This window comes from Notamacropus eugenii, chromosome 5 (assembly GCF_028372415.1).
Source record: "Notamacropus eugenii isolate mMacEug1 chromosome 5, mMacEug1.pri_v2, whole genome shotgun sequence".
NCBI lineage: Eukaryota > Metazoa > Chordata > Mammalia > Diprotodontia > Macropodidae > Notamacropus > Notamacropus eugenii.
The window spans coordinates 241,807,609-241,819,949 of record NC_092876.1 but is presented as its reverse complement, the minus strand read 5'-3'; the positions used below and the strand labels follow the sequence as shown (position 1 = coordinate 241,819,949).

Sequence of the window (12,341 nt, the reverse complement as noted above, 5' to 3'; positions counted from 1 at the left end):
TAATAATGCCAATAGTACCTAACTCATAATAGCATTGTTTAAAGGCTCAGGAGAGGTAATAAATGTACAGTACTTTGCAGATATTGGGGTTCTGTGTAAATGTGACTATTGTTATTAGTAAGGGGTTACTTAGCTTCACCTTAGAAGCAGCTAGGAAGGACAGTGAAGTGAGTACTGGACCCAGCTGGAGTCAGGAAGACCTGAATTCAAATTCACCCTCAAGTCTTTACCAGCTGTGTGACCCTCAAAGACCTGAGTTCAAATTCACCCTCAAGTCTTTACCAGCTGTGTGACCCTCAGCAAGTGACAGCCTCTCTCTGCCTTAGTTTCCTCAACTATAAAGTGGACACAATAAAGCACTTATCTCCCAGGGTTGTTGTGAGGATAAAATGAGATAATATTTGTAAAGCACTCAACACATCTTTGAAAGCACTGCATAAATGCTAGCTATGATTATTAATCATTACCTATCCTATTTTCTGACTTTCCCCTAAGTAAAACAAATGACAATATTTCCTGCTTGAAGCAGTTTTCCTAAAGTCAATATAAAATGATTTGAAAAAGGTTTTGTATGACTAATTTATTATGTCTCTTTGGTTTTTTTCCAGGTCATAGACTTTATAACTGACCTAGAATTCACTGTTCCTGATCTTGTCCAAGGAAAAGAATACTTATTTAAAGTTTGTGCACGCAACAAGTGTGGTCCTGGAGAACCTGCATACGTTGATGAGCCTGTAAACATGTCAGCTCCTGCGAGTGAGTCACTCTGTGATGTTTTATAGCCTGCCTGTTCTGCCGGCTTTTTTTCAGTATATTGATTTTTAACATTGTATTTGTATCATATTGATGGGCATTCTCTTTTAATTTTATAGCTGTGCCTGACCCACCAGAAAATCTAAAATGGAGGGATCGAACAGCCAAAAGCATTTTCTTAACATGGGAACCACCGAAACATGATGGTGGTTCACGTATCAAAGGATATATAGTAGAAAAATGTCCTCGTGGTTCTGATAAGTGGGTAGCCTGTGGAGAACCAGTTGCTGAAACCAAGTATGTTCCTTAATTATAGCACACAAAAATACTCATTAATGCTCACTAAAATGCGTTTCATTAGGGAAATGTTTAAGTGCTGTAGTGTTATTTTCTCCTTAAGAACTTTTCTTATTTCTTCTGAATGATTTAAGCAGGTATAAGTTGTACTTCATTATTCGAAGTTTTGCTTTTGTTTGTGTTTTTAAATTAAAAATATACTAATTCAAACTTGATTTTAAAAAATGAATATTGTAAACCATGTCTTATACGTTAGTTTTTGGAAGCTATTTGGAAGAGAGAGTACTTAGATTAATTATGGTACCTATTATAAATGCAAAAATACAGTACTCAAAATTATATTTATTTGACAGAATGGAAGTAACAGGTCTTGATGAAGGCCAGTGGTATGCCTACCGCGTAAAGGCTCTGAACAGGCTAGGAGCTAGCAAACCGTGCAGGCCAACAGAGGACATTCAGGCTGTGGATTCACAGGGTATGTGAATTTTTAATTTTTTTAATTTATTTTATTTGTTTGTTTTCAGTTTTCAACAATCACTTCCCTAAGTTTTAAATTTTCACCCCTTCCCTCTCTCCTCCTTCCCCAAGGATGGCATCCAATCTTATATGGGTTCTATACATACATTCTTATTAAACACATTTTCACCTTAGTCATATTGCATAGAATTAAAATAAATGGGAGAAACCATGAGAAAGAAACAAACAAAACCAAAGATAACACAAGAGAAAACAGTCTGCTTCATTCTGTATTCAGATTCCATAGTTCTTTCTCTGGATATGGGCGGCATTTTGCATCAAGATTCCTTTGGAAATGTTTTAGGTCCTTGCATTGGTGTGAAGGGCTAAATCTATCAGAAACGGTCTTTGTACCCTGTGGCTGTTACTGTGTATAATGTTCTCCTAGTTCTGCTCATTTCACTCAGCATCAGTTCATATAAATCCAGGTTTTTCTAAAGTCTGTATGTCCTTATTTTAAAAAAATTGAATCTGCTATGTCTTCCATTTTAATTCTTCTTTGAATTCACTGACACATTAATTTTCTCTTCAGAGGCCCCAGAAATCTTCCTAGATGTGAAGTTGCTTGCTGGCCTCACAGTGAAAGCTGGCACAAAGATAGAATTACCAGCTACAGTGACCGGCAAACCTGAGCCTAAGATTACCTGGACAAAGGCTGATGCCATTTTGAAACAAGATAAAAGAATTACCATTGAAAATGTTCCCAAAAAGTCAACAGTGACCATTGTGGACAGCAAAAGAAGTGACACAGGCACCTACATCATTGAAGCTGTCAACGTCTGTGGACGTGCCACTGCCGTGGTGGAAGTTAACGTTTTAGGTAACAATATTACCTTTCTTAAGAGTGATAAAAAGGCTTATTCATGAAATCAAATTGGATAAGATTTGCTTGTATTTTATGCCATCCACAGATAAACCTGGACCTCCAGCTGCGTTTGACATCTCAGAAGTTACCAGTGAATCATGTCTTCTAACATGGAATCCTCCAAGAGACGATGGTGGTTCCAAGATCACAAACTATATCGTAGAAAGAAGAGCGACAGATAGTGAAGTGTGGCATAAGCTCTCATCGACAATAAAAGACACAAAGTTCCAGGCTACTAAATTAATACCTAATAAAGAATACCTCTTCAGAGTTGCAGCAGAAAACATGTATGGTATTGGCGAGCCAGTCCAGGCTAGCCCAATAGTAGCCAAATATCCATTTGGTGAGTTAACATGCTTGACGTGTCATTTTTAACCTTGACCTGAATGATTAGCTCAAGTCTGTGTACGGGTGAAATGTCACATATTATTGTCCTTTTAAAAAATAGATCCACCTGGACCTCCAACACGCCTTGAACCTTCTGATATTACTAAAGATGCCGTAACACTAACATGGTGTGAGCCAGATGATGATGGTGGAAGCCCAATCACTGGATACTGGGTTGAAAGATTAGATCCTGATACTGATAAGTGGGTTAAATGCAATAAGATGCCAATAAAGGATACAACATACAGGTATAAAATGAAAAAAATAGATAAATGAGTTAAAATAGCAATAATTTCTCTAATTATTTTTTGAGGATTAAAAGGAGTTTATTATAAGTACATCAAGGTAGCAGCACACTGATGGGCTGATCACTTGAAGATTAGCCCTCTAAACGTCTTGTACTCATTAGTATCATTTCTGCTTTGCCTAATTTTGTTATGTTTTGTTTTAATATTAAAATTTATTACTTGTTCTTTGTTTTAATAAATTGATTCCGTGTTTTAAAGACTGTTCCATTGAGGAACACATTTATAAACTAAATAGTGAGTGTGGGCTTTCTAGAGACTCTGAAGTATTTAGAATTTAGGTTATTATATTACTGCCATTGTTACCATCTTTTGATTATAACATTTTTTGCAACCTACAGATAGCACCTCTGTAGCAATAAATATTTTCATCATTCAGTCTCAGACAATTTCAGGCTTCCAATAAACAAAGCATAAAACATTTATGTACTATGGTAGGGAATTATAGCAGGTTTGGTTTGTAAATCTAAAAAAATTGAATGAATTAACCTCATATATAAAATAAGCATATATCTGATTTAATATAGAATAATTAATACATAATTTATGGTTAAAAATAATTGGTTAATATGTAACTTGTTCTCAATTTAAAGGGTGAAAGGTCTCACCAATAAGAAAAAATACAGATTCCGTGTGTTAGCTGAAAATCTTGCTGGACCTGGCAAACCAAGCCGATCAACTGAACCAATCTTGATAAAGGATCCCATTGGTATTATGCATAAAATTACTTGTGCCTTCTTTAGCATTTGACATAGGTTCTTGTGCCTTTAAAACTAAATAATTATTTTCTGTCTGTGCAGATCCTCCATGGCCTCCTGGCAAGCCAAATGTGAAAGATATAGGCAAAACATCACTCTTCTTGAATTGGACAAAGCCAGAACATGATGGAGGGGCAAAGATTGAATCTTATGTGATTGAAATGCTAAAAACTGGAACAGATGAGTGGGTTCGAGTAGCTGAAGGTGTTCCTACCACTGAACACTTCCTCCGAGGTCTCATGGAAGGGCAAGAATACTCATTCCGAGTTAGAGCGGTGAACAAGGCAGGGGAGAGTGAACCCAGTGAACCAAGTGATCCTGTACTTTGCAGGGAAAAACTATGTAAGGAGTTCTTCAGTGTAATTTCATCTCATCTTTATTAGACACATCATGTACTAATATATATCTGAATGCTACAAAGAGACTGTAAACTCTTCTAAATTCTAAACCATTAATTACTTTATAACTTCCTAGTTCTTTGACAAACAAATTAAGTTAAATTTGGGTTTTTGTATTTCTCTTCCTATAGATCCCCCATCTCCACCTCGCTGGCTAGAGGTCATTAACATCACTAAAAACACAGCAGACCTAAAATGGACAGTTCCTGAGAAAGATGGAGGCTCCCCTATCACCAACTACATTGTGGAAAAGAGAGATGTGAGGCGCAAAGGCTGGCAAACAGTGGATACAACAGTAAAGGATACTAAATGCACAGTCACACCACTGACAGAGGGTTCTTTGTATGTGTTTCGGGTCGCTGCAGAAAATGCCATAGGACAGAGTGATTATTGTGAAATTGAAGACTCCGTCCTAGCCAAAGACACCTTTAGTAAGCGTTCTAATTTAATATTATTAATGATTTATGCTATTATAATTAATAATTATAGTATATAAATTACGGTATTGTATAGATTTATTCATTGCATTTTACAATTTTATATAATGCATAATTTTAACAGCTAATTATGTTATATGATATTATGTTGTTATATAACAGTATATGTTAATATTTGAGGTAGATTATTGCTTTTTCAATGATTGTTTTACTTATAATTCACTTTTTTTTTAAACCCTAGCTACCCCTGGGCCACCCTATGCCCTTACAGTGGTTGATGTAACCAAAAGACATGTTGACCTAAAATGGGAGCCACCGAAAAATGATGGCGGAAGACCAATTCAGAGGCAAGAATTAGACCAATGTTTGAAGTCAAATTTCTAGTGAACTGAAAAAGTTAAACACAATCTGTTTCCTTATGACTAATGAAATGTTTTATTACTTAAATAGATATATCATTGAGAAGAAAGAAAAATTAGGAACTCGTTGGGTCAAGGCTGGAAAGACATCAGGACCTGACTGTAATTTCAGAGTAACTGATGTTATTGAAGGAACAGAAGTTCAGTTCCAAGTGCGAGCAGAAAATGAAGCTGGAGTTGGTCATCCAAGTGAACCCACTGAAATTCTCACTATTGAAGATCCAAAAGGTAAGTAGTCATTTGTGTTTTTCTATATGGCTAGAGTTTTCAAAGTGACATTGTAGAAAGTGACAGTGCACGTTCTCTTTTCTTTCTTTTTAGGTGTTCCTTCACCTCCCCTTGATTTGCATGTAACTGACGCTGGCAGAAAGCACATAGCCATTGCTTGGAAGCCACCAGAGAAAAATGGAGGAAGTCCTATTATAGGATACCATGTTGAAATGTGCCCAGTTGGCACTGAAAAATGGATGCGAGTCAATTCTCGTCCAGTGAAAGACCTGAAATTCAAAGTAGAAGAAGGTGTTGTTCCTGACAAGGAATATGTTCTGAGAGTGAGAGCTGTCAACGCTGTTGGAGTCAGCGAGCCATCTGAAATCTCTGAGAATGTTGTTGCCAAAGACCCAGATTGTAATTATAATGTTTTTATAATAATTGACATTTTATTAATCAGATTTTCCAATACTTGAACCTTTTATCATCTCTTCTTTTTTCTTATGTTTTACAGGCAGACCAACCATTGATCTGGAGACTCACGACATTGTTGTCATTGAAGGCGAAAAGTTACATATTCCTGTTCCCTTCAGAGCAGTGCCAACCCCAACCATTACATGGCATAAGGATGGCAAAGAACTCAAAGCAAGTGACAGATTAACAATGAAGAGTGATCACATTTCTGCACACATTGAAATACCCAAGAGTGTCCATGCTGATGCTGGTGTTTACACCATTACACTTGAAAATAAACTGGGCTCAACAACTGGGTCTATCAATGTCAAAGTCATAGGTAATAATCATTATTTGAAATAACATCATATATTCTGATTGTATTACAAAAACAGGTGTGAGGTGTAAATATGAATGACCTCCCTTTCTGATACTGTTCAGGCCTTCTGGTCTTTTTCATGTGATAATGAAGTTACCTGCAGGCTATTTCCCCCAAGAACGTCTCTCAGGTTTTAAAGAGTGAATTTAACAATAAAACTGTGTCAGAAAAGTGTAATTTTATTAAGCAAAGTGTGATAGACTCATTTCAGTTAAATACTTAATAAAACTCAATAAAGATGATAAAGATTATAGGAACTCACATTTATTCATATAGAACATATTTCTCATCTTTACTGTGTTGATTACAATAGTGATTATTAATATCATTTGAAATAGGCCTTCCTGGACCATGCAAAGATATCAAAGCAAGTGATATAACCAAAAGTTCATGCAAGTTAACATGGGAGCCTCCAGAATATGATGGTGGCAGTCCAATCCTTCACTACGTCCTGGAACGCAGAGAAGCTGGTAGAAGAACATATATACCTGTGATGTCTGGTGAAAATAAACTCTCTTGGACTGTAAAGGATCTCATACCAAATGGTGAATACTTCTTCCGAGTGAAAGCTGTGAACAAAATTGGTGGAGGCGAATATATTGAACTGAAAAATCCAATCATTGCTCAAGATCCAAAGCGTAAGTTTTGGCACAGATGAATGACAGAAAAGATTCAATGTACATTTTTTGTTTTAACAAAATCAATTTTTTATTACATTTACATAATCTTGTTACCCCACAGAGCCCCCAGATCCACCTGTTGATGTTGAGGTTCATAACCCCACGGCAAAGGCAATGACTCTTACATGGAAACCACCTTTGTATGATGGAGGAAGCAAGATAATGGGTTATATCATAGAGAAAATAGCTAAGGGTGAAGAGAGGTGGAAGAGATGCAATGACTTTTTGGTCCCTGTTTTAACCTACACTGTGAAAGACCTTGAGGAAGGAAAGGAATATCAATTCCGTGTACGGGCAGAAAATGCTGCTGGCATCAGTGAGCCTTCTCGTGCCACTCCTCCAGTCAAAGCTGTGGATCCCATTGGTAAATTTAGTGTGTTGGGTTTATGTCTTCCCTACAGTAAACTAAGGGGGGAAAATGTTTGTATGATTACATTGTTAAAATTAAAGGTAAAACCATACTTTTTTTAAAAAAAATTTTTGTAGATGCCCCAAAAGTCATCATGAGGACAACCCTAGAAGTTAGAAGAGGTGATGAAATCTCACTTGATGCAACTGTTTCTGGGTCACCTTATCCAACTATTACATGGTTAAAGGATGAAGAAGTTATTAGACCAGAGGAAATTAAAAAGCGCCCCACTACAATGGTTAGAAGAAGGAGAGGTGAAGTCCAAGAAGAAGAACCATTCGTTCTACCTCTGACAGAACGCCTCAGCATTGACAATAGTAAACAAGGAGAATCTCAGCTACGTGTTCGTGATTCTCTTCGACCTGATCATGGCATGTATATGATCAAAGTGGAAAATGACCATGGCATTGCCAAAGCTCCCTGTGTCGTCAGTGTGCTAGGTAGGTATTTCAAGGTGCTCTCCTTCTAATTGGCTATCTCTACCAAAAATGTAATGAAAACTAAGGCAACCAAGGGAGACATAATCTCAGAATCATGAAGTAAGTGATTTGTTATAAGGAAGGGGAAAAAATACCTGGAGACATTTTTTCAGTCTCATTCTCTACTAAAATGAGTGCAGAAATCAAATTTCACTCTACTCAAACCTTCCTACCATTTCATCACTGTTCTCTGAAAGCAGACGTTGGGGATAGAGGATCTATTGCCTAAAGGGCAGGCTAGCAATTACAATTATGATGGCAGTCACTTATACGAATTATTTCAAATTCATGTTTTCATTTTAAATGTTAGATACACCTGGGCCTCCAGTCAACTTTGTATTTGAAGATGTTAGAAAGAATTCTGTCACCTGTAAATGGGAACCTCCACTTGATGATGGTGGCAGTGAAATCATAAACTACACTTTGGAAAAGAAAGAAAAGACAAAACCTGATGCAGAATGGATTGTAGTTACCTCAACACTCCGGCACTGCAAATATACTGTGCCTAAACTGATTGAAGGAAAGGAATACGTCTTCCGTGTGAGGGCTGAAAATAGATTTGGACCTGGACCACCATGTGTTTCAAAACCACTTTTAGCTAAAGATCCATTTGGTAATATTTTATAATATTTATCTACTATTCTCACTATGTATTTGGTATTAACGTTAATTGACCCAGGTGGTAAAATTGATTCTTTGTGAAATATCAGTGATATAACAGGTAGTTTGGGGTTTATTTTGTTTTGCAGAACCACCTGATGCACCTGATAAACCCCTTGTTGAAGATGTTACCAGTAATAGCATGCTAGTAAAATGGAATGAACCTAAAGACAATGGAAGCCCCATTTTGGGCTACTGGCTTGAAAAACGTGAGGTCAATAGTACTCATTGGTCTCGTGTCAATAGAAGTCTTCTAAATTCTTTGAAAACAAAAGTGGATGGCCTTCTGGAAGGACTAACCTATGTCTTCAGAGTATGCGCTGAAAATGCAGCTGGTCCTGGAAAGTTTAGTCCACCGTCTGATCCCCAAACAGCAAGGGATCCAATTTGTAAGTAATTTCTTATGTAGCTAGGGAAGAAGCTAAAGGTTTAGAGTGAGGGATGGGGGTGGGGAGCAAATATACACATATTTACATACACACACGTGTATGTGTATACATATATATATAAAATATGTAAAGTATTATGTTATCTAATATAAACAGATATGTGGATTTTAATGTATATATAAGCTATATATTTGTGAATAGAGATATAGATATTGTTAAAAATAACTAGTGAGTTTTGATAACTGTGTCCTTTCTAGCACCACCTGGACCACCTGTTCCAAGAGTGACTGACACAAGTACTACCACCATTGAATTAGAATGGGAACCCCCAGCTTACAATGGTGGTGGAGAAATCATTGGCTATTTTGTTGATAAGCAGTTGGTTGGTACAAATGAATGGTCACGCTGTACAGAGAAAATGATCAAGATCCGCCAGTATACAGTCAAAGAAATCCGAGAAGGTGCTGACTACAAACTTCGTGTGAGTGCTGTCAACATCGCAGGTGAAGGACCACCTGGGGAAACTGAACCTGTCACAGTAGCTGAACCTCAAGGTAATACTTCATCTTCAGAATTTAAGAATTTTCTTCCCCTGTGAGTTGGTGAATTTTCTGTCTTTTCATTTAGCTTCATGTGTGATTGTCATTTTCCAACAGAGCCTCCACATGTGGAACTGGATGTTTCTGTCAAGGCTGGAATCCAGATACTGGCTGGGCAAACTCTGAAAATTCCAGCTATTGTCACTGGTCGCCCTGTTCCTACCAGAGTATGGACCATAGAAGAAGGAGAACTGGATAAAGACCGTGTTGTCATCGATAATGTGGGAACCAAATCTGAGCTCATTATCAAAAATGCTTTGAGAAAAGATCATGGCCGATATGTGATCACAGCTACCAACAGCTGCGGTTCCAAGTTTGCAGCAGCCAGGGTTGAAGTATTTGGTAAGAAATATTTCATGGATTTTTTTTTCTGGGATTTTTTTCTGTATATTACATAATACAACACTTTTGCCATTTTTTTCTGAGGCAATATGTTTCCTTTTTCAGATGTTCCTGGTCCAGTTCTTGACCTTAAACCTGTTGTAACAAACAGAAAGATGTGTCTGCTTAACTGGTCTGATCCAGAAGATGATGGAGGAAGTGAACTCACAGGCTTCATTATAGAAAGAAAAGATGCCAAAATGCACACTTGGAGACAACCAATAGAGACTGAGCGATCTAAATGTGATATCACAGGTCTTCTTGAAGGACAAGAATATATGTTCCGTGTTATAGCTAAGAACAAGTTTGGTTGTGGCCCACCTGTTGAAATAGGACCAATCCTTGCAGTTGATCCACTAGGTAAAATAATCTTTTCTTTATAAATAGAAATCAATTGAATAATCTTTGCTAATATGTATATTAGTTTTATATTTTTAAACCTTCATTAGTCAAGATTTCTATAGGTGCAGAATACTATTGATAATTAACTCATGTTTGCCATAATTTCAAAACAACTTTGTCTTAAAGTAAACGTAACTTTCACAATCTTCTAAAATAGCAAAATCTATTCTTTTGATGCTTAGCAATTCCCTGGGAGTATGTTGAGTACTTTTGGCAATTGTATTAACTCTTTGAGCCAGTAGGATACACTAGAAGGGTAATTAGTCGTGTCATTCTAGTAACCTAAAAGAGTTAACATATTTTTCAAAAATATCCAGCATATACTCAAGAAGATAGGAGCTTATGATGCAACAGTGAGGTCCTTTCCATAGTTCAGATTTTTGAGAGTTTGGGTTTCTTTCAACTCCAATTTTCCATCCAGGCAGAACCCCTCACTTTAAGAATAGTCTGGGCCACAGATGTTGGAGGACAGTGGGAACAGGAAATGGGTAACAAAAACAGAGAAAAGAACTGAAGGATGGAAATTAAATCTAAGGAAAGCATAGTACCTTTTATTTTAGTCAACAAGCATTTATTGTGTTTTTACTATGTTCCAGGCACTGTGCTAACCATGAGAGATATAAAGAAATGTAAAAGATATAGTAGGAGTTTAATATATGTTGGTTGAATTGAATTATTTGAAAGGGATACTAACTATTCAGAGAAAAACTCTACAGACTTGCCCCCTGAATTTTATGAAGACCAAAAGCTTTCCAGGAACAATAAACATCCAAATTACTAAATACAGCAAAACAAAAATGTCCCAATAGCTCTTTTCTTTTTTGTTAGTATCCTAAATTGGTATTTGCAGTTTTTAAGAAAATAAAATGACTAATTATTCCAACTACTTTTGGCCACTGAATCAAGAATCTCGTTTATTAATTTTGGAAAAACTCAGGAATAAATGTGATAATGAAGAAATTATATATTTTAAATATACCAAATTAAAATGAAATGAAATATTATTTGATATATATGGGTACATATCTTGTACTTAACCTACTTGTGGTTCCAGGCCCTCCAACATCACCTGAGAGGCTCACATATACAGAAAGGACTAAGTCTACTATCACCCTTGACTGGAAACCTCCTCGAACTGATAATGGTAGTCCTATTCAAGGCTACATTATTGAAAAGAGACGGCATGACAAACCTGATTTTGAAAGAGTTAACCCACGACTCTGCCCAACTACATCTTTCCTGGTGGAAAATCTGGATGAACACCAAATGTATGAATTCCGTGTCAAAGCAGTCAATGGTATTGGTGAAAGTGAACCATCTCTGCCTCTTAATGTAGTCATACAAGATGATGAAGGTATGTTCACTTAATACAGTAATATAATTTGATTCATGAGTATGCTCTTCATATTTATATGGTTGTTCCCCAAGCAAAGCAAAACTCATTACCACATTCCTGTTTGTGTTTGCTTTCCCAGTTCCTCCAACCATTAAGTTGCGTCTCAAGGTCAGAGGAGATACTATCAAAGTGAAGGCCGGAGAACCTGTTAATATGCCTGCAGATGTAACAGGTCTTCCAATGCCTAAGATTGAATGGTCCAAGAATGAAAAAGTAATTGAAAAGCCAACAGATGCACTTCAGATTACAAAGGAAGAAGTATCTAGAAGTGAGGCCAAGACAGAGCTTATTATTCCCAAGGCTGTCCGAGAAGACAAGGGCACTTACACTGTTACTGCCTCCAATCGTCTTGGCTCGGTGTTCCGCAATGTTCACCTTGAAGTATATGGTAAGTGCTTGTCTGTGCAATGTCAGGAGATAATTCGATGGCTGTTTATGTAGTACATTCTGTCTCATCTGACCTGCCATCTCCCATCTCTGTGTCTTGGCACAAATGGTTCCCTATGTCTGGAAAGCATTTCCTCAGAGGCCCTACCTTCCTTCAAAGCACAACTCAGGTACCACTTCCTGTAAGAGTGACCCCGTTTTCCACTACCCACCAGTTGTTTGAACTCTCTCCAGAGCTGGAATTAAAATTTGTATTACTTTGTTTATATTTTGCATTTACTTACATATGTAAGAGTGTGCCCCATTCAGACATTAGCCAAAATGAAGGTCTAGAAGAGGCAAAAATATAAACATTACAGCATCAATAGGAAGTCCTTTCAGT

General features: G+C 37.0%; 1 protein-coding gene across 50 annotated transcripts in view; it reads left to right on the top strand.

The window, feature by feature from the left end:
• The window catches only part of TTN (titin), a 325,993-nt gene that overhangs the window by 232,736 nt on the left and 80,916 nt on the right, over positions 1–12,341 (top strand). For all 50 annotated transcript variants that reach the window (XM_072612482.1, XM_072612462.1, XM_072612461.1 and 47 more), the window contains 23 exons: positions 609–756; positions 873–1,050; positions 1,404–1,525; positions 2,099–2,386; positions 2,478–2,774; positions 2,880–3,066; positions 3,717–3,832; positions 3,924–4,223; positions 4,411–4,710; positions 4,958–5,063; positions 5,167–5,363; positions 5,457–5,762; positions 5,860–6,138; positions 6,516–6,815; positions 6,919–7,221; positions 7,344–7,706; positions 8,056–8,358; positions 8,495–8,794; positions 9,052–9,348; positions 9,451–9,735; positions 9,841–10,134; positions 11,231–11,530; positions 11,652–11,960. In XM_072612482.1, coding sequence (XP_072468583.1) covers positions 609–756; positions 873–1,050; positions 1,404–1,525; positions 2,099–2,386; positions 2,478–2,774; positions 2,880–3,066; positions 3,717–3,832; positions 3,924–4,223; positions 4,411–4,710; positions 4,958–5,063; positions 5,167–5,363; positions 5,457–5,762; positions 5,860–6,138; positions 6,516–6,815; positions 6,919–7,221; positions 7,344–7,706; positions 8,056–8,358; positions 8,495–8,794; positions 9,052–9,348; positions 9,451–9,735; positions 9,841–10,134; positions 11,231–11,530; positions 11,652–11,960 — 5,878 coding nt within the window. The remainder of the gene's footprint in view (positions 1–608; positions 757–872; positions 1,051–1,403; positions 1,526–2,098; positions 2,387–2,477; positions 2,775–2,879; positions 3,067–3,716; positions 3,833–3,923; positions 4,224–4,410; positions 4,711–4,957; positions 5,064–5,166; positions 5,364–5,456; positions 5,763–5,859; positions 6,139–6,515; positions 6,816–6,918; positions 7,222–7,343; positions 7,707–8,055; positions 8,359–8,494; positions 8,795–9,051; positions 9,349–9,450; positions 9,736–9,840; positions 10,135–11,230; positions 11,531–11,651; positions 11,961–12,341) is intronic.